The 26,647-nt window shown below is 36.2% G+C and overlaps 1 protein-coding gene across 3 annotated transcripts in view; it reads right to left on the bottom strand.

Annotated features, from left to right (window-relative positions):
• The window catches only part of Zmym2 (zinc finger MYM-type containing 2), a 68,164-nt gene that overhangs the window by 17,890 nt on the left and 23,627 nt on the right, over positions 1-26,647 (bottom strand). For all 3 annotated transcript variants that reach the window (XM_021181757.3, XM_085828683.1, XM_029468740.2), the window contains 11 exons: positions 25,702-25,867; positions 24,641-24,853; positions 19,493-19,564; positions 18,063-18,213; positions 17,127-17,242; positions 14,074-14,190; positions 11,734-11,884; positions 7,895-8,067; positions 4,831-4,996; positions 4,079-4,113; positions 568-697 (listed from right to left, as the gene is read on the bottom strand). In XM_021181757.3, the coding sequence (XP_021037416.1) occupies positions 568-697; positions 4,079-4,113; positions 4,831-4,996; positions 7,895-8,067; positions 11,734-11,884; positions 14,074-14,190; positions 17,127-17,242; positions 18,063-18,213; positions 19,493-19,564; positions 24,641-24,853; positions 25,702-25,867 (1,490 nt within the window). The remainder of the gene's footprint in view (positions 1-567; positions 698-4,078; positions 4,114-4,830; positions 4,997-7,894; positions 8,068-11,733; positions 11,885-14,073; positions 14,191-17,126; positions 17,243-18,062; positions 18,214-19,492; positions 19,565-24,640; positions 24,854-25,701; positions 25,868-26,647) is intronic.

The following is a 26,647-nucleotide window of genomic DNA, read 5'->3' as shown; positions in this document are numbered from 1 at the left end:
ATTCTCCTCAGTCTATTTATTTAAACTATTAAAATGCAGCAAACATTGAGCTGCACAATAGTCCATCCTGTAATCCCAGCATGCAAAAGGATTAAATTCAAGAAAAATCTGAGCTATACAGCAAGACAGAATCCCAAAAGAAAAAAAATCAAAATAAAATAAAGAACAGAAACAGTTAATGCTGCAATGTGAAACAAGTATCTAAATAAATTATTTAATATCTTTCTGAACAAACTATCATTGTTATAGACCACAAAAAAACCATTTTCTCAACAGGAAACATGCAAATGTAGCTATCAGTCCAGGAAAAGTTTTATAGGATTGTGTGATTTTTTTAACAAGTTAGACTCTAGACTTTTAATCATTGACTAACAGATCACAATTTAATCAATATTCTTTATTCTCAAGACAATATAAAACGAGAATCACATAGATGAAAAGAAGTCAAAAGAAAAAGATACAACACCCTAGCAACCCTACCCTGTATCCCTTCGCTCTAGGAAAGCATACGCTTTACATGAGATGGTCTAAGCAGGAAGAGGTACAATCCAACCGTTCTCAACTTACCTGTCTGACAAGATTTGGTCTGCATGTGAGGCTTACAGTAAGTTGCTTTTGTCATTGTTAAAGGTTTGCAAAGAATTGCTTTATTCTTCATCTCTTTGTTTGGTGTAGGAGAAGGGGGTGGTGCTGAGCCCTTCAGAGAAGCAAAGAGAAACATTTTATTTTTGTAATTTTAACATCTTCCTGGTACTGATCATGTTTTCTTTCCTCTATTCCTCTTTCTTCTTTTCTTTCTTGAGGCAGAGTCTTACTATATAGTTCTGACTGGCCTGGAACTCGGAACGCAGACCAAACTGTCCTCAAACTCATGGAGATTGACATGCCTTTGCCTCCAGAGTGCTGAAATGTGCCATCATGCCCAGCTCACTGTCTGCTTCCAACGCTCAAATGGACTTCCACAAAAAGTGGGAAAGTATAACCAAATATTATTACTCCTAATTACCAGTCATAATCTGGAGGATCAATGTGGATCTAAACACACTGGTTAGCAGCAAGAATTCACTCTACAGAGTAATGTCACTATAAATTAAAATCCTGAAAATACACAGAACAAAGACTTATAAGTTTAATTATAAATACACTAAGTTTTGCTCTGGTAGAGCTTGAGTTGAGGTTTATGATATAGAGGTATAGTGGTTAATTTTATCTTTCAACTTTGATGAAATTCATAAAACCAAGGGAGAGGTTAGTCGAACTAGAGTTTGTGACTTGGCAGCACCTGCTTTTTCCTCCCAAGCCAACTCTTTTAGTCTCCTATGGTTGGTTGATTTGCCTCCAATCCTTTAGGCACTATGATACAAAGTATATACACATGTGGTACTTAGCTCTGATGCCGTGTTTGAAGCATAGAGTCATATTTCTCCTTAACATTGACAGTTTTTTCAAGACATCCATTCTGTCTGTACTCATCAAAGCCGCTCCTACCCATTTACTGCACAACATAAACTATGTGGACTTAAAATTTTTTTATGTATCTTTATTTTATGTATATGAGTATTTGCCTGTGTGCATGTATGTACCATGTGTGTGCCTGGTGCCTGAAGAGGTCAGAAGTGGACATCAGATCCCTGAAACTGGAGTAATGGATGGTTGTGAGCTAGCTACCATGTGTGCTGGAAACCAAACCCAGGTCCTCTCCAAGGACTTTTAATTGCTGAGCTGTCTCTCCAGCCCCTAAATTATGTTTTAACATTTCTATTTCCAGTTACCAGAATTCAGAGCCCTCAAAACTCCTTATTCTGACAAACATTTCTCCATCAATTAGCTAATAGTAATTTGTTTGGTGTTGCCCCAGGCTGAATTAATGTAATAATATTGGGCAGTTGTCCACTGTGGGAGTTTCTTTGCTAACACTAAGATTTGCAGCTTCCTCATGCCTTCAAAGTTTGTAGAATGCAAATCGTTTAAAAAAAATATTTATATCCTGTCACACCTTAGGCAAATGCACTTCTTCTAGGCTGTATCATGTAACCTTATGTAATGCAACAAATTTTTTGAGTTGGGTCTCAGTTTCCTAGGTTAGCCTTAAGGTTTGAAGTTAACTCTGTAAACCACTTAGGTCTTGATGTTTTGATCCTCCTGCCTCCAACTCCTGAGTATCTGAGACTACAAGTCTTGGCCACATCAAGCCTTAATCTTCAAATTGATTACACTGAGTAGGAGAAAAGTGAAGTACACTCTGATTTTGTTTCCACAAATGACTAGAACCTAAGAATTCTAGCCTAATGAACAGATCAATTCTTCAACTCTGAAAGCCAGGTTCTCTCCCTTCTAGCATGATGCAGCTGTAGAACTCCAGACGATTTTAGACCCCTATGCTTCTCCCACAGAATGACATATAGACAGTTCACAGATTCTGAGCACTGTCAATATGAGCTTGTAAAGTTGTTCTGAGCATTGATACAATGGCAAGGCTGCAGAAACTGAGTAATTTAAAGCTAGATACTTGAGAACTATTAGTAAGTTTACCAATGCCCTTGAGAGCACCAGACACTCCTGTCAGCTCTAGAAAGCTGTTCTTCACATTCTCTTGTAAAACACTTGCCAGATTCTTCCAGTGTATATATATATATAACTTACGTCCAACTTTCTCAACATATCAAATGTGCAAACAGCCAGCACTAGCTGAGGTTTAATGTTCTAATTCTGATTATCATCCTATAAGCAGAAAGCTACAAAACCATGCTATTCATTACACTTTTTCTAAACAGGTCATAAGTTTCTGATCTAAAAATAAATTAGTACAATTTTGAAAAACTGTCAGCTTAAAAGCTTGGGAATTCTGATAATACTAAATACTACTTTATAGTTTATGGTAATTGTGGCTGTGCCTTTTTTATTACTCTAATCCATAGTTTTATATTGTGCATGCTATTATCACTTAAATCATACCTCAAATGAAATTCTATTATTAATAGTGTGTGTGTGTGTGTGTGTGTGTGTGTGTGTGTGTGTGTGTGTGTGTATATATATATATATATATATATATATATATATAATAGAATACATTTCAGCTTATTTAAAAAAAACAGCTAAGCTTCTCTTGACTATGGATACAGGGCTAAAAGATTACAATGTGGAAAAAAAAGATACAAGTCTTAATAGCCATGATGGCATCCTAACCCAAGGATATAAAGAATGTATGTCTGTAGGTTACTGTCACCTCTACTTTTATATTAGAACCACCTAAATAATTTTGTGAATCACAATTTCTGAGTTGCAGCATAGGTATCTCAGAGTTCTGAAAACCTGCTAGATGAGCTTTGTTGGAGATACAGATCTTTATTGATTTGTTTAACCATAGTATAAGCTGGTCCACAGGCTTTTTCTAATGCCAATGAACAATTCCTTTAGCACAGACCTTTTGAACAAGGGTGCTAGAAACTCCAAAAGAGGTGGCATACTAAAGGCAGACAGTGCCTCACTGTTCTTCATGGTATGGCCAACCACTACTTATGCCCCCTAGTAATCATTACAGGTAATTAAGGATTTGCTGCATTGTATCAAAAGAAAGGAAAAGGCTAAAAAAAAAAAAAATAGGATCAGAGACTATATTATATATTTTTCAGGTTTAAAAGATTCATAGATCCAGCCATCCACTAAGAGATCTTCATATCACACTACTTTCAACTTCACTTCCCTTGCTTCCCTCCAAGCGAGTTCCATGTCAGGTTGGTCTCTAGTGTGTAGCTTGTGTACTTTGTCCTTTGTTGCTTTCCTTGAAAACCTAACTGTTTACCACTGGCCCATCCATGCCCTCTAAATACAGAAAGGGACAGAGGAGCAATCCTGTCAAAGCTATTCCTATGTCAACTCACATACCATCTGGGTAGAGGCTATAATGATTCACATTATGCCTGACAGTCTCTGCTACTAGGAAGTAAGCTGAATGTTTCTACTGTTTCAACACAGTATTAAAAAAAAAAAAACTTTCATAGTGATCATATTAACTCAGCCTAATTACTTTCACTTATACTATAAACCATATCACAGCACTAAACTGAAAAATACTCACTGTCATTTTGGTTCGGGACGTCTGACAGCCCTGATCTAAAAAACATAAACATTTAAAAGTAAGACAAATACACTTTCTTGACATTTTTATGAATCCCTGTTTATCAGGGAGTTTTACCAATTTTGAAAAACTATTTTAAGAAACAATCCCAAATTTACAAACAGTATAAGAACTATGGAGGTAAGTGAATGATCAACTCATTTTTCCCTCTGCTCTCTCTGAATACAGCATGCTTTAGGGAAAATTCAATACTCTAAAAATTGCTGCTTAAATAAAATACAAGACCACAACTTCTAAAAAGTTCTGTTGTTCCTTCTAGGCCACAACTAGCACCCCATCTGTTCAGGAAACTTTTTATTTGAATTTGAAGTTAGCTGTCACAGGATAGATTATTTTTTAAAACAGTTCTTTTTAATTCTAATTTCTCTGTAATTTAGCTCAATGATACCCAATTCTTTTTTTCATCAAACATAATTTTAAATGGGAATAAAATAAGCAATGTATCTATAAAACATTATCATACAGGGAACTTCAGCCTAGGGAAAGTATGGAATTTATTTCAATTATTATTTCCATCTGTACATACACTATGAGAAAACTGATCTCTTTCGGGAGAAGCTTACTAGGGCTATAAACTATCATCCTTCCTCTGCCAGTGAGCCAGGCCCAGTCTTACTAACTACCTTCAAAATCAACCAATGTTTGAGAGTCTTTAAGAATATAAAAAGTTTTCAAGTGGCCACATGACATACCATAATGTAGGTTTTCAGGTCCTTTCTGAGTTGTCATGTTGGGCTCATTTTGCTGACAATAGAAACGTAGTAAGCAGTGTTGATCACAGAAATGTTTCATTTCGCCACGCCACTGCACTCGCTCTTTCAGAGTGCCTTGGGATTTACAGCAGTCACACCTCGCAGCCTTAATTAAAAGGGAAGAGTGCTCAGACATTTCAAATGAGAAGATTTAACATAGCACAAACAATAGCTGGCCAATGTGATGAGGAAATACTAAAATTATATCAAGGAAAAAATAAAATTGTAAGGCAAAAAAATAAAATTCTGAAACAAGCTCTTAAAATGGGAACTCAGAAATGACAGCTTAAAAAATTTTATTTTCTGACAGTTTAAAATTTAAAAAGAAGTTAATTTTAAGTACTTAGAAACTACATTTTAAAACAGTCAATATTTACTTAAAAATAAAATAACTTCGCAGCACATCCCTTAGAAGCTGGGCAATGGTGGCCTGTGCTCTTAAGCCCAACTGTTTGGGAGCAGAGGCAGCTGGACCAGCCTGATCTACAGAGTGAGTTCCAGGACAGCCCAGGCCATACAGAGAAACCTGGTCTTAGAATAAAAAATTATTAAATAAGTAATAAACACACAAAAGATATCCAATCAAATCTACAGCTAGGAATACAATCAGACCAAAGAAATCTATAACTTCACATATGTACATATACATATGTGTGTATATGTATATTTTTTATCTGACTCTAAAACTCATACTATTACACTTTAAAGTAGCAATTAAAGAAATAGTTTCACCAAAATCTTGCCCATACTTAAAAGACATTTTGATCATTGAATGAAACAAAAGATGTACTAAACTCCAATACAATAATAATTACGTGTTTGATCTAAAAATAATTACTTAATTTTTTAAAAACTAATCATCAGCTTAACAGCTCGGGAATCCTGGTAACACTAAGTATTATTTTACAGCTCGTAACTGTAGCTGTTACTTTTTCATTACTCTAATCCATAGTTTTATTGTGTGTGTTTATCTCACCTCCAATCTCAAGTGAAATTCTATTAATAAATACTGTAAAGGGTGTATATCTCTAAAGTACAGTACATTTGAACTTGTATTTTAAAAAAGTAAACTTCTGGTTGGGAGACATTAACAATAGATCATACCGTACACAGGACTTAAAGAACTAACAAAGATAGGCCATAATGCATTGTCTTTTTTTCTCTAGTTCAGCCCTCTTGCTGAATAAACATTCAACAAGTAAAGCTTCACTCTAGCAGTAGCTGATGCTAGTCTAAAATTGTGCACTGCTGATAGTATTATGTAGTAAGAGTATCACAGGGGCACTTAGTATTTAACCTAGGTCATTGTGATGGTTAACTGACTTGCTCTTTCAAGTGGAAAGACCCATCTTAAATGTGTACAACACCCTAGAGATAAAAGGAAAGCAAAGAAAGCAACTTTGACTTTGTCCATGTGCCTTTGCTCTCACTTAGCACGGTCATCTCCTCGCTGCTGCTGCTGCCGCCGCCGTCGCCATCGCCACCACCTTTTGCTGACATCAAAACCTAGATTTTGAGAGCTTCCAACAAGGCCTAGACACAGCTCTCCAGGCCTTGACTACCAAACCACAACTACATAAGCAACCAGCTCTATGAGAGAGAGACACTCTCACCAATTAAAGACTACTTTCAAATCACAGAAGTCTTTCAGGTTCATTTTCTTTCTGTCTTTGTTTTTATAATCAAATAGACAAAACACATATACACAAGGAAATGTAGGCTTCCCACCATTTACAAATGAGTCAGAACACTAGAAAAAAGCAAAGCTGTAGCCTGACCTCCCCACTTACTAAAAACCTGAGAAAAAGCCTAATGTCCTAATGTTGACTTACTATCTACAGTTCTTGCAACTGCCCTCCAAAATGAACACTGAAAACCAACACTCAAAATTTAAAGATCCAACATCAAATATTAAAATTGAAGTAGCAGGATTCCAGCATTCAAACCAAGTCAAAACCTGTACTTTATCTTGACCTCAAGATACAGACTGGCAAAGGAAAGACAAACTGAGTTTATGAATCACTAGAAAATAAAAGAATACAAGTAAAACACACAAAAAGGGTTCTCAATTTTTTAACATCTAAGCTAAAACTTGGTTCGTGTAAAAATTTATCTAAGTGCCATAGCATAGTACTATGTACTACACTGGTTTTTTAAAGGGCAAGGCATCATGATGCTCACCGTTGCCTCAAACCTTGCCTCCATATCATCTGTAGAGGTTGGATGAGAATGCTCCTAACACTTGACTGCTGGATTAAACAGTTTGAGGAGGTTAGGAGATGTAACCTTGCTTGAAGAAGTCAGTCAGGATGGGCAGGCTTTCAGAGGTAAAATTCTCCTGTCACTTTCCAGTACTTACGGTTCCTGTTGGGAGTTCTTAGCACCTTTCTCCAGCCACCATCCCAACCTGGTACCTCTCTCTACTCTGACATTATGAACTCTAACTTTCTGGAATTGTTAAGCCAAAGTAAATTTTTCTGTAAGTCATCTTAACCATGCTGTTTTATCAAGGTAATAGAAATGCAACTAATATTACATACTAACAGAAAATTTAAAAGCAAACTGTTAAATATTTCAATGAAATGTATTTTTGTGGGACTTAGCATCAAACACAGAGCCTTTTGCCTACAATAAGCACTGAGCTATACAGCTCTCATTATTAAATTTAAATGCTAAAAATACATAAATTTTTTTTTTTTTTTTTTGGTTTTTCGAGACAGGGTTTCTCGGTATAGCCCTGGCTGTCCTGGAACTCACTTTGTAGACCAGGCTGGCCTCGAACTCAGAAATCCGCCTGCCTCTGCCTCCGAGTGCTGGGATTAAAGGCGTGCGCCACCACGCCCGGCTATAAAATTATTTTAATTTGAGATAGTCTTTCAATACTATTATGTATATTGCACAAATTAAAAGAAAGAACAACTAGATACTGTCACAGTAACAGATATCAAGTGCTTTAGAAGTCAACCCAAAGTAGCTGCTCTGCTGAGAAGGTATTGTTACTTGCCTTGTAGTACCACTCCTGGAATTTCTTACAGCAGTCTTCACTGCAGAAGTCTCTGACAACTCCATCAAGTTCTTTAGTGGCTCCCTTCTTACACAGCTGAGAACAATAGTTGCAGGTAACACATCTTAATCCTAATCGTCTTGCAAAATCTTGTTTGTATAATAGCTTGCAGCCTGAAAAATGTTGTATTTTTTTAAAAAGAACACATAAAAAGACATATTTTAAACTTAGACAAATCTTATAAGTTAATTATCGGTTTCAGAACATATCGAATATATTCAAATATAAAGTCTTCTTCCCTTCTAACTAAAAACCTCCATGTTTTTATGTGTACGTTCAGGTGCATGTGGAGACCAAAGCTTGATGCCAGTTGCCTTCCTCAATTTCACTCAACAGAGTCTCTCATTGAACCTAAAGCTTGCCAATATAGCTGGACTGGCTAGCCAGCAAGCATCCAGAGCCTCCTGTCTCTGCCTCCACAGACTTCCATGTCCAATTTTTACATAGATGATAGGGACCAAGCTCAGGTATTCATGCCTCATGTTTGAATAGCAAGCACTGACTGACTGAACCTTTTTCCCCAGGCCCTCTGAAATACTAGGTCTATCATACAACACCAACCTGTGCAAATTAAAACAGAACATTATCATATTAGAAAACATATCATCTATCACATCTGGCAATGCTTCAGAACTATTTTCTATTTGAATAAAATCACAAAGATACAAGTGAGTGCATTGGAAAATGAATGCAGACTGCTGAAAAGTTCTAACTAAATTTAGATATTTTCTAGAGTCTTCCTAACAGCCTGTTTTCATATAGAAATTCGTCAAGAAAATAGGACTCTGACGTGACTAGAGAAAATACTTTGCTATCTACTCCTTTAAAAAAAATACCTTACTTTATCTTCTGCATAAATATATTTTCACATATCTAGTTTACTACCTCTGAAGTTAACCAGTAAGTAGACTAATCTACTAATATCTAGGAAACCTGATCTATCCTTTAATAAAAAGCTCAAATTATAATTCTACCATCTACAGTGTTTTCATGAAGCCGTGTTTTAAATGTTCTGACCTATCTGTGAATCTCAGAGTGGCTCTGAACCTACAATCCTCCTTCCTCAAATGCCTGAGGATTAAGAATGTAGGCAACTGCACCATACCTGACTGTACAGTTTAAAAAATAAAATATTTGCAAATCATTATGAAATATCCTACAATTTGTTATTGTGAACTATATTTTAGGTTTAAAATTACACTCACTTGCATATGTAAATATGTATGTGTCATGTCATCATGCTATAGCCTACACATGGCAGTCGAGACAACTTCTTTCTATTACATGAGTACTGGGAATCCAACTGAGGTCAGCTTTTCCCCACTGAACCATCACCAGTCTTTGAGCTATATTTAAAATATTTTTTAATATATATCTTCTTTAGTTTTTTGTTGTTGAGCGTTTTTTTGGTTTGGGTTTTTTTTTTTTTTTTTCTGTTTTGGTTTTGTTTTGGTTTGGTTTGGTTTTTTAAGAGTCTATGTAGCCCTGGCTGTCCATCAAGCTACTCTGAAACTCACAGGTTATCTACCTGCCTTTGCCTTCAGAGTGCTGGGATTAAAGGTATATGTCACCACACCTGGCCTTTGTAATTCACTGAATTTGACTGATAGTAAATAGTTTACCCATAAAACTAGGATGAGTAACAGAGTAACAGAGGACTTCAAAACAAAACCTCATTCAGTAGTAAAAAGTAAAAAGAAAAATTCATAGCCTTAACACTTTATACCCATTTGAAACTAAGTCCTTCCCAATGAAAATTATGTTTCTAAGTACCAACTATCTGAGATGCACTCTTCAATTTAATTAATCCATTTTAGAGTTATGAAAGTATAATTTCTGTAAGAACAGATACCTATATTAATAATCAATATTAGACTGTTTTGGCACAAAAAAGTAGGTGATAGAGTTAATCAACTCAGTATTAATCTTTTGTTGGCTTTTCAAGAAAGGGTTTCTCTGCCTATAATATATATATAATAGACCTGGCTGTCCTGCAACTTGCTTTGTAGACTAGGCTGGCTTCAAACTCAGAAATCTGCTTGCCTCTGCCTTCCAAGTGCTGGGATTAAAGGTGTGCGCCACCACACCGTACAACTGGTCATCTTTACTCTAACTCTGCCCTTAGATAAGAAGAGTAAAGCATGGCTCCAGGTGAGATGCACCAGTTACAGCTGAGTAGGAATGCTCTGCTTTGTCATTAATACCTTCTAACACGAATGCTGGATTGTTTGTGAGATGGATGGTGATACCATTGAACAAACATTTTTTTCTGCCATTGACTGTTGGCATTCAGGATTATCCAACTATCCTTTTGATCTAAATTTGTTACAGGAATTCACAGGAAAAGTAGAAGCAGAGGACAAATAGTCCTCGGTGGAAACATCAGATAGGTGAAAACACAGATAGGAAGCCTTATGTAATAGCATTTATCACTAATGACTCCAGACTCAGAGTTGAGAATGAGAGACATTGAAGGTTTCTGTGATTTCTAACTCCCCCCTAACAAAACGAAACTGTCTAGAGAGGAAGCCACTGAAGAGAGGCCTAAAAAACTGTGATAGGAAGGGGGTCCAGGGGTAGGGGTGGGTAAAGAGTCTTTAATCTTAGCACTTGAGTTAGGGAGAAGCAGGTGGCACTCTGAGTTCAAGGCCAGCCTGGTTTACACAATACAACTACACAGAGAAACCTTGTCTGAAAAAAAAAACAAAACAAACAAGCAAAAAAGTAATAGGGATATAGCTCCTCACAGTTGAAAGCTTCTAACGGAGGAGGGGAGGAGCTGTTTTCTTTAAGGGACTAGATAGATAGATAGATAGACAGACAGACATGAATGTGTGTGTATATATGTATATATCTATATACCTATTGCTATCTGTATGTATGTATATAGCTATATATCTATCTCTATATATAATATAATTGAGAAGAAAAGAAAAAAAGATACATCAGTGACCCCAACAAAAGACAAGATAGAGGCAGAGTAGAGCAAAAATGTGACCACTGGAAACACTAGCAACAATGAGCACCTAAGACCCAATCCTGTTTCTATTTCTGGAGAAGTAAATTTAGAACCAGAGTTCATGTCTACAATCTGATTTCTGGTATAAGACCAATGCAAGTTTAAATGAGGAGAAAGGACACTTGTGAATATTTGTAACAGAACCCAGTATATCTCAGACACCACAAACCACAATGCAGCCACTGTGCTTGTCACTGTGTGTAACTCCTCCCACCTCTACATCAATGACACTAAAATGCTTTAGGTCAGAGAAATTTCAGGTTTAGGGGCTTCTTGTAGGGTATTTATTTTCAGCAGTCACATGAACTTTAGTGACTTCCTTAACCTGAAAATCCAAAACCTGAAACTTCTGGAGTATCATGGGTTTCAGATTTTGAGATCAGTGACGATCAATCTAAATACTAAAAAACTCTATAGCTGCAAGCTGGTAGGGAACTGGAGTGAATGCAAAACACTCTTCCTGCTCCTGAAAAATCAACCTTCAGGCTACAATGTACAATTCTAGTAATAATGTGGGATGACAGTGCTTCCTTTCATTTTACCCCAAATTTCTAGAGGTGAAACCTTGAGGCCCAGAAGTCCAAAAATACATGTAAAACAACAAAAAAAGATTCAGTATAAAAGTAAGCTAAATTTTGTTAAATCAATATTAAAATTGTGTACCTATTCTGGACGTCTGTAATTATATACTCTTTAAATAATTTAGCAAAAAACATATATATATATTAAAAGTTATGAACAATGCTGTATACACACTTGCCTTCACTACAGAAAGGTCTCTTAACGCCAGAGAAATTGACTGTTTCATGCAGAGTCTTCTCCTCTTGGCAGTATTCGCAATATGTAACTATGCAATGCAACTTCTTATAGTCATCTGAGCAAGCTTTGCTGCAGAACTGATGCACTTTGTTCTAAATGCACAACGGGAACCTTGGTGAGTATGAGAGCCATCCCAAGACCAAGCTTAAGAAATAAACAAGCCACTTTTAAACAAAGTTAAATCATTTATCTACTTAATGTTATGATTCTTGGAGATACATTTGCTCACGGCCACAGACACCTAAGTTAACCAACTGAGCATTATTAACTACCCTGAGCGACTGAGCAACTAAGAGAACAATCACTAACATAAAGTCACAGCCTGGATATGCTAATGGATTGGAGAAACACAAAGAAAATAACAAAAAATACAATGTAAGCTACAGAAACACAAGATACAACATTTTTAGGCAATCAAACACATTCCTGTGACACTTTAATAAGAACGACTATTATGTCTCAAATTTTCAGTTTGGTGCTCTTATATGACACTGATGCAAAAGCATGAGACTGAGTTAATTAGTTCTCTTAAATAAACAGTTATTATTGTTTCTCCTGGCTTCAAGCCACAATTGTAAGGCCTACTTTTGAAACAGTGACCCAGGAGTTAAGAACTAAAACTCCAAGCAAAGCACCTTTTCTCCCAAAACTTATAGCAGATATAGATTAAATCTAAATAACTAACATAACACATAAAGATATCTAAAGACTAAAATAAAGAAAATAACTCAAGTAGAGCAACCATTAATGAAAACTTGCCCCATTATGAATAGATAACTCAGAAGAGAAAGGAAGGCTGGGAAGGAGCTCAAAAGTAAAGTATTGGCTAAGCACACTCAAGGTCCTGGGTTCAATAAGCCACATGTGCATACACACGCACACACTAAGAAAAAAAGAGAAAAAGTATCATGACTGCTAATTACGGAGTCCTAAGCTCACAGTCTCATAAGAGAAATGCTCACTTAATAAGGCACTATCTCTTAATGGCATCTAACACTAAAGTTCTGTGTAAGTAAAAGCAACACAGTACTACAAAATATGAACAGTGGGGAAATTCTCATTTTCATCTAAAAATTTATCAGACTTCAGCTTATTGTGGAATCTTTATTTCTATATGATACTATCGTATATGTTTACCTGTAGGTTTTCCTCACTCCCTGGCCATTCCTTTATTCTCATGTTGGGCATTCAATATTATTTCTGCTACTAGGTGGTTATTAGTCTAAAACTAATGACAAGATGCCATCAAGAGTCTCAAAAGCATGAATGGTTTAACTACTCTGGAGACAGCACCAAGCAAAATAATAAAAGTAAAGAATTTTACAGGCTGGGCTGGAGAGATGCCTCAGTGGTTTAGAGCACTGACTGCTCTTCCAGAGTTCTTGAGTTAAATTCCCAGCAACCACATGGTGGCTCACAACGATCTGTAATGGGATCGGATGCCCTCTTATGGTGTGTCTGAAGACAGCTACAGTGTACTCATATACATGAAAATAATCTTTAAAAACAAAAGCATTTTACAGGCTCTAAAATAATAAACCTCGGATTTCCAAATACTTTCAAATTCATGGAGTCTAATTCTAGGAACCAATTTTGACCTATGCATTACATTTTAAATAACATGTAAACAACCACAGAAAATAGTCTGATTTTAATTTCACATCTTATATAATTTTTTAAGCATATACTCTGTTCCAACCACCCAATCTACCCCCCAAAAAAGGTTAAAGGATGGCCAAAAGTAAACACAGCAATGGGCAGCCTAGATAATTCATCTTTCCATCTCTGTACTCTTAAAGAAACAAACTCACATGGCAACAGCAAAACAAGGAACATGACAAAGTAAATAAGTAAACTAAAAAAGGTTTGGTGCTAAGGAAAAAAAATAAACAAAATTCAGTCTCTACTCCCTTATTAAAATATATTTATTAAAATATAAGATATTAAATAACAGCATAGTATCAGCCTTACAAATTCTAATTCTACAAATATTGAGCTCATAAGATGATAATAATGACAAGGAGAGGACAGAGTAGGAGTCTGCAAAGATACTACGTGTGTGAATTGACTTTTATATTTTATTACAAACATACTACATTTGACTTCAATAAATTGCTTCCTTGAAATCTATCCTATTGGTTTCATTTCCACAAAGTAAACATACCAAGGACACAAAATACGAAGCTTATTATTGTCCACTAAAAAAAGAATAGAAATGCCACTTATTTTCTTAGATTCTTGTCTTAGCATTACATTACACATATAAGGAAACAAGACTTGCCTCCCATTCCAAGATTTCCGGTTTTGAACAAAAGGCATTTTTACAGTAGTTGCATTTCAGCTGAATGTCACTGGGTGCTACAAACTGGCCGTTTGGAGATGACTGTATGCTTAGAGCCTAAAATAAAGAACAAAGTACACTTAGTCTGACAAGTATTTTAGAACTTCTAGCTGTAAGAACTATCAAATGTCTACTACATGCAGAAAGCAAGTTTCTTTAGTTCACAAAACAACAATTCTTAATTTTGCCTTTAAAATGCATTGTGTCAAAGAACTGAAATAGAGTTCAATGAAAGGATGCTTGCTTAACAAGCACAAGGTCCTAGCTTCAATCCCAGTACTTTAAAAAAAAAAAAAAAAAAGCAAAAACAAAAACAAACCACTGTTAGCTTTAGGATTGAAATATTTACTGAGAGATCATCTAAATATGAAAAGGAAAAACTACAGCTCAATTATCTCAGCTGGAGAGAATGAGAACAGTAAGGTTAGTTCCGAGAGTTCTACACTGTAAATAAAATCAGGGAAGAGGAGGGAGGACAAGGTAGGAAGAAGATAGAAAAACACACAAAGGTCTCTCCAAGGTTCAGATATTAAGTAACAAATAGTTCACATCACTCTCGTAACTCTCACTCCAAGTTATTATCAAGAAAAACAGCATATATTGCTTTTTAAAAAGGTAATCAATTCTTCAGAGTTAGGTGAGAAATGAGTAAAAGCTGGGATTCATACCAGAAATAATTCACAGAATAAGATATGATATATAAGCATACGTGGACTTATAATGGTTTTTTGTTTTTCGTTTTTGTTTTCTGATTCTTCATAATGACAGGGTCTCCATACAGTCTCTGATGTCCTGGAACTAGCTATGTAAAACAGAGATCATCCTGTCTCCCGAATGCTAGGATTAAAGGCAAACACCACCACAAAAGAACTTTTCACCTTCTAATTCATTTTCTTTTCCTTTCTTTTCTATTCCTTTCTTTTATTTTCATATCTTTTCTTCTCTGTGTACTCCTGGCCGTCCTGGAACCTACTCTTTAGACCATGCTGGCCTCAAACTCAAGAGGTCCACTGTCTCTGCTTCTTGAGTGTGGGGATTAAAAGTGTAAGCCACTACCATACAAAGATATTTTCTCTGATTCTCAACCTGAATTACACTGGTATTTAGCTTTCTTTTGAAGTATATCACACATCACATAGATATGTGACACATAACCGTGTGCCTATATGAAGTAGCTAATAAAATTATTCTACAAACACTAGAGGAAGAAACAATCATTTTTAAATACCACACACTACCATAAAATTAAAGTTTGTTTTAAAAAAATTAACTATCAGGTGACTAAAATGTTACATGTCTTTTGGGCCGTCTGATGCAGCTTCATCTACTCAAAGGGCTTTGAGTCACAAACTTGCAAGAGCCATATTGGACGTTTTAACTTCTAAAACTGTGAACTTATGGCAACTTTTGTTTATATAGTAGCTTAAAGAGATAATACTACTATCTTTTTTTACATATTTATTTTTATGTGTGCTGGTGTTTTGACTGAGGGTGCCAGACCCTGGAAAAGGAATTACAGACAGTTATGAGCTGCCATCAGGGTGCTAGGAATTGAACACAGACCTTCTGAAAGAGAACAGCGTGCTCTTAACTGCTGATCTCTCCAGCCCTATTACGTTGCTTTTAAAAGGAAAATAACTAACACAGATATAAAGTTCAAATTATACAGCTTGAGAGATTAAAAAATATTGTCTATGTGTCAACTTTGTCTTATTTGTATATAAATGAGTCTACATAAGATTGGATACACACACACACACACACACTTATCCCTTACCTGGATGTGCTATTCAAAATTGTTACTTAAAAATATTTAATGTACCCAGGCATAGTGGCATACACCTTTAATCCCAGCACTCAGGAGGAAGAGGCAGGTTATCTCTCTGAGTACAAGCTCATCCTGGTCTACAAAGTGAGTCCAGGACAGCTAGGGCTCTGTTACACAGAAAAACCCTACCTCAAAAAATCAGAAGAGGGGGAAAAAAAATGTACATGTACAGTCTCATCAAACCAGAGCCAACAGAAGTTTCAAGTAAATAGTGATAGTAGTTAGGCTGGTCACAGTGGCTCAAATCTACACTCCCAGCACTTGCAAGTCTGAAACAGGGATGTGTACTTCCAGTTCTAGACTAGCCTAAGCTATAGTGTTAAACATTGAACAAAACAAAAACTTAACTAAGCTTATCATCCACCTTCAATGAGGATATAACTCAATAAAACAACAAGCCATTTAACTGAGCTTAAAGCCTCAATTTAAGTAGTAGTAAATGTTGTAGTAACTACTGTAGCATATTTAAAAGCACACTTAATAGTTTCAGTTTAAATAACTGACATGAGCACAGTACCTGGAATAAAGGAGAACTGTTGGATGAGTTAACTCATGAAGCATGGCTTTATGCACTGGTTTGCACCTTTGGGCAATACCCTGAAATTTTCACATACAATAGGTAAACCTACTAGTACTACCTAACTACTGCTTGAGTTCCCTCTAAACTATTCCCTTAGATCAGTCAGCCAAGCGAAGTTTCAACAGTACCTATAACCTTATCCTCTGGGGTTATCCATACTCCAACTCTGAAGAACTATGTCAGAAGGTTCAGAACATATACCAAATAAACACCATCTCCCTAAAATGGGTCCCATACTAAGCTGAGGTCTACTCTAAGTCTAATTCCCTTTTTACAAGGCTCATTTCTAATTTGGAAAGCATATATGCTTGGTGCTTACAGGCTAAAGACACTTTCATTCATTTATCACAGACCACAGCTATTCAAACTAACAAGAAAAGCACTGAATTAACTAAAACTCGTGTTCCTTCACGCTCTGTAGCACAGTAAAAATGTATGAAAGTACAGCCAGGCCTTCTGTGATTTATAATCTCTACCCTCTCATCAGGCACTCAACAAATTAAAAGTAACAGAAAAGATAAAGCTTATTACACTGATTGTTATCTGTGTGCATTTTATGGGGGTAGGGAAAAATAAGCAACAAACCTGAAATTTAGCCACACAACTGGAATTGCAAAAGTTATACAGTTTTCCATCAGGCATTGTGGCTTGGTATTGAGGTAAAGAGTTTCGCTTACAAAAATGGCAAATAATTCCCAAACCTATAAGAGAAAAGATACATACCTGATTTCTTTATAAAGTAAAAGAAGGTTTTCTAAAAATGTTAACTGATTTTTTTAAATTATCCTATTATTTGTAACAAGTTATTCAAGATTATTTCCATCTTTAAAAAACACTGCCAGGAGTTTGAGAGATAGCTCAGCAATAAGAACCACAGTTCAGCCAGGCGAGGTGGTGCACGCTTTTAATCCCAGCACTCGGGAGGCAGAGGCAGGTGGATTTCTGAGTTTGAGGTCAGCCTGGTCTACAAAATGAGTTCCAGGATAGCCAGGGCTATACAGAGAAACCCTGTCTTGAAAAAAACAAAAACAAAAACAAAAACAAAAACCAAAACCAAAACCAAAACCAAAACCAAAACCAAACAAACAAAAAAGAACCACAGTTCAGTTTCCAGCACCCACAGCAGCTAACAAACACCGGTAACTCCATTTCAGGAAGCTCCTTCACCCTCTTCTGACCTCTGTGGGCACTACATACACACAGGTGTACAGACACATGTGGGCAAAACACCCAGACTCATAAAATAAAAATAAATATTCAATAGAAAAGTACTGCCATAAAAATTAAAAATAACTGTCAAATTACCTAAAACAAACATAGATACATAAAAATATATTTTAGATATTTTTGGGTGTAGTCAGTTAACCTCACTAACTTTTAAAAATTAACAAGTATGGAAATCACCGAAGTTAGGTATGGGAAAACAAAAACGGTTAAAACTATATAAAAATAAGATCAGTTACCTTTGATAAACAAGTATGTCATTAAAGTCTTCAAACTTTCCAAATATCAGAAACTTACTTTGTGATTTTGCATATTTTGTCTTGTGACTGTTCATGCAAGCAGTTGAACAATACGGCTCCATATATCCATTAGGACCTATGCACTGAGTCATATCAAAAAACCTGCACTGTGTTCGGCAGCCAGTACAAGTTGTCAGTTTTCCATATTTCTGAAATTTGAACATAAAAAGATAATTTAAAAACACATAAATGTACACATATAATTCAACTAGATCCAATTTCATATCTCTTTTTCTTTTTTGAAACGCAAAGGACAGCTTTCTATGGAGCCCAGGCCAGCCTCAAAACCTAGGACCTCCTTTCCTTAGCCCCACAGGACTTGAGACTGCAGACACGTGCCATCACACATGGCTCAAAGCATTTGCTATCTATTCAAAGTGATATATTACTCTCTTTTATCTAGGTGCAAACTAATTGTGCCATTAACCAGATTAGCTATTAACAAACCAATCATCACCATCTAACCCTGCTTCAAAACACAAGGATTTTCTACAATGTAGTTGAGAATCTGGAGAGGGCTTAGTACCTTTCTTACATGTGTTCAATGATTCTGGCACTATCCTCAAGACTGAATCCCAAAGTAACGAGAGCCAGGCAAACACGGGGGCTACTAAATCTCCCGGCCTAGAGGTGGGTTGTGGGTTTTGGAGCCCAGAAACCTTACTAAGCTGAGGAACTAAATGAAAATTGTAAAGTACTCCAGCTTGGAAAACAAGCTAATGAAGGGAGCTGCACAAAAAGAACCCTGGCCACGGAAATGCCAGTATCTCAGAGGAGGCTCTGGCTGAGAACAGTATGCTCCTGTGTGAGAGACAGAGACATGAGGAAGCTGAGGCTTGACACTAGGCTACATAACGTGACCCCGTCTCAAAAAGATACAGCAGTTGCAACAGTAAAAACACTCCAAAACAGAGCATGGGTAAAAGAAATACATATATAGACAGACAGCCTCACTGGCTAAGAAACAATAAAACATGAAGTCAGAGATATCAGAAATATATTATTCATCTGGGTAAACAATACCAAAAAAAAAAAGGATTAGGAACACAAGTATTTTCTGACAAATAAAAGACATGTAAAATTTAGTGGAATTGAAAAGTCTATTTTTTAGAGATAACAAAAACACTCATCATCTGATATAATTTAAGAAAACAAACTTTAATATATTTATACAACTATTATGCTTAAAATACATTTTAATGCTTCAAACTGGGTGTGATTTTTTTCATATACACTTGACACCATGGACTCACATAGTATGAGGATATAACTAATTCACACAAGTTGTCATCTGACCTTCACACTCCCACCCAAGGCATACACACAAACACATATATGTATAGGTCCTGTGTGTGTGTGTGTGTGTGTGTGTGTGTGTGTGTAATTTTTTAAAAATATGTCTTAAATCTCACCAACATTTCTGCTCACCTCAGGCTGCATTAAGAAAGAGTCCTGCATGTGATCTCGAACCTCCTTCAGGAAACTTGGATGGCTACCTACCTAAAACATTTTAAAAGACTTTTTAAGTACATTAAGAAAAGCAGTTAGACTGAAAAGCAAATGAATTATCTATGAAAGCTGCTTCAATTATTGACTAATTTATAATCTCCTAACATTCAACAATGCATTTTCTGCTCTATGCCTATTGTTAATGGGGAAAAAAAATGATACAACAATAAAACATTACCTTAACAGCACAGGAAAGAAAGCAGTTTGATTGATTCCCTCTATATACTCTAGGTTTTAAGAACCAACACCCACTCTTTAATAAGCACACTAGCTAGTTGTTCTCTCCACACATACACCCCTCTCTCTCCCTCCCTCTCTCTCCCTCTCTCAGACACAAGAGAGACACTCCACACCCCAGTGGCCTTGGTTGGACTGGAACTTGGTATGCAGAATGAACTAGTCTCAACTCAGAGATCCTGCCCTTCCTCTACCACTGGAGTGTTGAGATTAAAGGTGTGTACTATCACAGCATATTTAATAAAGTCAACCATAGGTCAAGAGGTAGAACAAGCAGTATGTGTACACAGGATTATTAAGAAACAACCATAGATGGTAAGAGGAAGTCAGGAAGTGTATGGAGAAACACACAGGAGGCAGAAGGGAGGGACACTAAGTTTGTAGGAGATTTTTTTGAGACAGCCTGACAGGACTGCTTCTGGGCAAAGGCTGAAGAGGAATGTCAGCTGGGTGCTTTCTCTGCTTCTCTGAGCTAGCAGGCTTTTATCTCAGCAGCTGGCACCCCAGTCTTCATTGGTAAAATCAATTGGTAAAAACAGTAAAGACTGTTAAAAAAAACAATAGCGTACCACCACATCCAGCCTGGCCTTTTGATGTTTTTAATCACATGTAGAATGTGTGGGGGTCAGAGGACAGCCGTGGGAATCAGTTCTGATTTTTAACTCATTTAAGACAGGGTCTCCTGATTGTCAAGTGTATGCCAGAAATCTGGACCATAGGCTTCCAGGATCCTCAACACACACACTAAATAAAGAGAGAGAGAGAGAGAGAGAGAGAGAGAGAGAGAGAGAGAGAGAGAGAAAGAGAGAGGATGGGTGGATGGATAGATGGAAATATAGAAAGAAAAAGAGATGTGGCCACAACCCAGTGGAACAGCATCTGCCTAGAATGTGTGAGGCCCTAGGTACTGAAGGGGTGGGAGGGAGGAAGCAAAAATCAAACAAACAAACAAAAAAAATCTTTTGCTAAATTAACAAAAGACACAAAGGCTGGGGAAATAAACTCCTCCATACATAAACCTGAGGTCTTGGGCTCCACACTACTACCCACACTAAAATAAATAAATAAAAGCCAGGCATACTTGTAACAGAACCTAGTAGCTCCCCGGGCCTTTGCTCACTGGTCAGGCAGTCTAGAAAATTTGGTGAGCTCCAAGTCAGTAAGATACTATATCTCAAAACATAGGTATAGACATATACCAAGTGGCCAGCACCTAAAGAAAGACACCCCAAGGCTGACCTCTGGCCTACACACATGCACACACGAGCCCATACCCAAACATGTATGCAGATAAACACCAAAATAGACAGAAAGAACACTATACCTAAATGACATTAATGTTTTGAAAAAAAGTACAAGTGGTAGGAAAAGTTGTACAAAACAAGTTCAACCTAGATGAAATGACAATTTCCCAAAACAGACACAAAACTGCCCAAAATGTGTCAAGAGAATTCTATTAAGTAAAAAGACTTAACCAATCAATCAATGAGAACTCCCCGCCACTGGCATGATGGCACACAGCTGTAACCCTGGCACACAGAAGTCTGAGGCCAGCCTGGAGAACATAACAAGACTCTATTTCAAGACCAAAGCAAATTTTCATCAAAGAAAAGTCCAAGAATAGACAGTTTCACTATTAAATTCTATAAAACATGCATTCTCAATCTCTTCCAAAAAGCGAATGAGACATTTTAACCTACCTTTCCACCAGCCAGCACTACCATCACTAAAAAATATAACAGCAAAAGAAAATCAGAGTAGACATAAGCTTAGTTCTAAGTAGTGAAGATCAAATGGGATTTATCCCTACAAAGAACACTCAAAAAAGGAAATCAATCTACATGCTAACAATGAAGTTTTTCTAATTATCTCAAAGGAACAGAAACAGCATTAAGCCAAATTCAATACCCTTTTATGATAAAAAAGACCCAATACACTTAATATTACAAAAAAAAAAACAAAAACAAACAAACAAACAACAACAAAAAAAAAAAAACCCTACTACCTGAACCTTACAATGGCTATATGAACTACCAAAAGTAAGTACTGAATTGGTGAAAAACAAAAAGCTTTCCTGTGGGATCATGAATATTTCCTGGTTATTTTCATCTTTCCATTAGACGTAACATTAAGTTCTGTCAATTGCAATTGGCAAACAAAAAAACACATAAGGCATCCATCCATGTTAGAAAAGAATAAGTAAAACTCTAATTCACAGGTAGATGAAATGACTAAAAATTCAGAAAAATCCCAAGACATTAACAGTAAAATTAGAGGTAATAAATGCTTTCTGCAAAGCTGAAGGTCACAAAGGACAATAAGTCACCATATTCTATACATGGCCATGTGCAGTCTCAAAAGGAAATAAATGTACCAAGTAACAAGTCCAAGACGAAACATGTAGGAACAATAACCAAAGAAATGAAGACCTACACAGTGAAAACTACAAGACTCCTCAAGAAACAGGAAATGCAAACACAGATGTTTATAAATAAGAAGGCCTAATATTGTCAAAATGCCAACACTAAACAAAGCCACATGTAGATTCTATGCCACCATATCAAAGTTCTATTTCTGCAAACTTGAAAAGCAGCTTCTCAAATTCATATGAAATTAGAATGGGACCAAGATACCCAAACAATCAAGAACTGCATTGAGAATAGCTACACAAAATTGTTTCCTGACTTTAAAATACTATACTCAGGATAGATATGTAGCTCAGTGGTCCAATACCTAGTACCAAAAACAAAACAAAAACAAAAACGTAGAAAAGAAAAACACCATAGCAAAGCAGTAAAGCAGGTCCTTAAGACATAAGTCACACACACTTGCTCTCGCACAAAGATTAACATCTTCTCTACTGCAGACAATAAAAACAGGAAAGTCACACAAGTAATTCCAACAGGGAACATACTTAATGATGGGTAGAACCGTATGTCAACATCTACCAAATAATTCTAAAGCCAACATCAAATTATTTTTGAGGGTGTGTCTTACTATGGATAGTCCTCAAACAACCCTCCTGCTTCAACCTCCCAACTACTGAGATAATAGACACCGATTATCCCCAAATATGGGAGTAACTAAATATTCTGTTATTCATCATTCACTATTTTGTAATAGCAAAAGAAGGGCCATAGCTTAAATGCCATCAACAACAAAGCTACTACAATACAGTCTTATACTGTCTCTTATATATTCAATCTCCCAACATTATAGAAGGAATTATATAAGATATCCTGATTTACCGGTTAAAGAACACTGCCGCTATAGCTAATTAAGATTAACAGCATAGAACTGAGCATGGAATGAAGAGAGACAGAAGCACACTGTTATACATACTGTACTTCCAGCATACAAATATACTGAATGGAAATAACCTAAAAGCATAGAAATAAAAGATAATTAAAACGCAATAAACAATGTAGGGATGGTGATGTATGCCTACAATCACAGTACTTGAGTGGCTGAGGCAGGAGTTCAAGTTCAGGGCAACCTGGGCCACAGAGGTTCTGTCACAAAACAGAACAGAACAAAAGACAATGTAGTAAGAGTATTGTTGCTTTTATTATTATAGACTGAACTGTGTGTGCTCCCTTCAACCCAATTCCTACTTTGAAACTCTAGCCTCCAATTCAATTGTTATACGAAGACAAGTTCTTTTAGAGGCAATTAAGGTTAAAGAAGGTCATGAGGGTGGGGCACTAATCCAATAGGACTGGTTTCCTTTATGAGAAGAGGGAAATGTCATATACTAACAAGGCAAAAAGAGACAGCTGTAGGGAAGCAGGGAGTAGAGAAGAGCAGAGACCTATACTTGGACTTTCACCCTCAAGAACTGTGAAAATGTCAAGCACTATTAAGTCAGAGTCTATAATATATGATATATGGCAGCTCTAAAGAACTAATTAATACTAATCTAACCATCCATGCTTCAACTTGATTTTTAATAATGGATTCATAAAATTATGATGAAATAGACTATGCTACCATAAAGGCTCAGGTATTTTAAAGTTAATTTAATTACTTTGATTTTAATTGTGTTAGTGTTTGAAGGTGTCAGATTCCCTGGAACTAGAGTTGCAGACAGTTATCAGCCACCATGTGGTTGCTGGGAATTGAACTCAGGACCTCTAGAAGAGCAGCCACCACCCTTAACCACTAGGCCATCTCTCCAGCCCCTATGCTACCATAAAGAATGAGAAGGATCTATCCAGGTATCGATAGGGAATGAATTAAGAGACATATAGAACAATATATACCCTCTGTTTAAAACTAAAAGAAACTTGGAGTTAGATATTTTTTTCAAAAAGAATACAGAACAAAACTGTAGACTAAAAAAGTACTACTAACAAATAATGCATAAGAGTCAAGGAGAAAACAAAATAGCAGCTAAATGAAAGCTCATCTTATAATTCATGTTACTTCTAATGTATTTACAAACTCAAATGAGACCTAAAACTAGAAATCAATCTTACAGCTTAAATAGGAAGGCAACCATTCTCAGCCCAAGCCCTGACAGTGTGAAATCCCTCTCCAATTCCCCAAAGAGAAAACCCAAGAGAAACCTCATTAGTAACATTTACTATTACAGGGATAATTACTAGCTGATTTCCAATAATCTATACATATTTCCTATACAATCCATATCCTACACAACAATCTATACATATTTCATTTGAGGTAAGCCCTCTTCATATGAAGACAACCATAAAATTAAATGGGATTCCAAGATAAATGCAATTAAACCCTCCTACATTAGCACTACTGCAGTGCTTCCAAGTCTGCCCAAGAGAACCCCTCGTGGTTGGTATTCGGCACATCAATTACCTGTTTGTATTCAGCGACACAACTCTGACAGCAAAACCTCTTCTGCTGGCCATCAACCACCAGAACGTTATTCCCAGCACCTTTACTGGGCAAATACTCTCCACACTGCTCGCAGCAATTCATTATCAGACCATTGGCCATTCGGTATCTGTTAAAGCAGTGGTCACTGCACAGCTTATGAGTCATGTTTTTAAAACTAACTTCATGGCGAATCTAAAAGAAAAACAATCAGAACTTTTATGAGTTTATTTGTTTTCAAGTAGCTAAAAACGTAATTCAACAGGAACAAAGACACTACACCCGCAAGAAGACTAATTTGAGGAAAAGAAAAAAATCAAAATATATTTGTCTTTGAACTGTTTATATATGAAAGAATATATGCACACATGCATGTTACTGAAAAAGAATGAACGACCATAGTAATTATTACTATAAACCTCTTTAAAGATAAAATGGCAGAAAATCTACCATGTTTTACATCTGTAGACAAAAGAAATGACAAAGAAAGTACCCTGCACTGGCAAGGAAGAGAAAAAGACAACACTACAATCAATTCAAACAAGGTAAGTATATACACATTGCTTTAACATCACAGTTAATAATGTAAATTTTTGAACACGCTTCCACTTCTTTTTGCCTGCAAGTGTTCTGTCTTTCTTGTATAGTCAGTCTATTTGTATAAATAAACATATTATTAGACCAATAAAAAAGAAAAAGCAAGCCGGGCATGGTGGCGCATGCCTTTAATCACAGCATTCAGGAGGCAGAGGCAGGTGATTTCTGAGTTCAAGGCCAGCCTGGTCTACAAAGTGAGTTCCAGGACAGCCAGGGCTATACAGAGAAACCCTGTCTCAAAAAACAAAAAACAAAACACAACAACCAAAAAAAGCAATCATAGTACTACTTACTCTTTTGGGTGAATTATACAATCCTACTCTTATGAATCCTAGTCTTGAATATCGTCATTCTGAGAATATATGCATCAATATAGAGTACAGGAAAACTGTTAAAATCTGAACTCTTTTCTCATACAAGTAAATGAAAAGTACAGAAGTACAAACCTCAGTCAATTTGCCACAGATTGTGCATCTTGATTTATTTAGAGCTCCTTTAGCAGGACTCTGTTTGTCCTCATAGAGAGACAAACAAGATGTACTACAAAATTCTTGGAAGGACTCACTTGAGTCCACTTGAGCAACAATGGTTCCCTTCATTGTAGTTATATCTCTGAAAAACAAGAGGTACAATTTAAAGCTCCATTTCATAAGAAACCAAAAGTAAAGGTTATAACTGATATTTTAACCACAGATTAAATCATGGATATCAAACACCATTTTTAGATCCAGGAAATCACTTTTAGTATAAAATATGAACTCTCAGAAAAGATTAAAAGTCAAAATATTTGATCCTGTCACTAATAATTTATCTTCAAATGCATTAACATGGCTTTCAGATATTGGAAATATTAAAATAAAATTTCTCTAACAACATGGAATAAAAGAATAATTATTTATTTAAACTGACACTGCCTGTCAATTCCCCTTCCCAACTGATTAATAGGTAAACATGAGATTACTACACAAAACAGTCTACTTAAATGCACCACTTGCCAAGCATGGTGGCTCATAGCTATAAACTGAACACTCAGAAGGCGGAGGTTTGAAAAGACATTGAAATCTATTATCAAAGAAATAGTTTTACTTTTCCAGTAACCTAACACTTAGAAGGATCTCAGAGTTCAAGGTCGCAGTATACAGCCAACCTAGATTACAAAACATAAGATTATGTTTTAACATAAATGAATATATGAATGTATGATAATGAATGAATGAGCAAACAAATAAATACAAGGGGGGTCATGTACCTGTAATCCCAGCCCTTGGGAGAAGTAATGGGGCTACCACAGGTCTGCAGCCAGGATGACTTACATAAAGTTCTAAGACCCATCCCCCCAAAAATCTAAATAATCATGACAGTGTTGAAATTTCTTTGAAAGAACTAAACTTC

Source organism: Mus caroli, unplaced genomic scaffold, assembly GCF_978045245.1.
Source record: "Mus caroli unplaced genomic scaffold, Mus_caroli_1 scaffold_12, whole genome shotgun sequence".
In the NCBI taxonomy this organism is placed as follows: Eukaryota; Metazoa; Chordata; class Mammalia; order Rodentia; family Muridae; genus Mus; species Mus caroli.
Note: the sequence above shows the minus strand (reverse complement) of the source record. Positions and strands in the feature narration are given on the sequence as shown.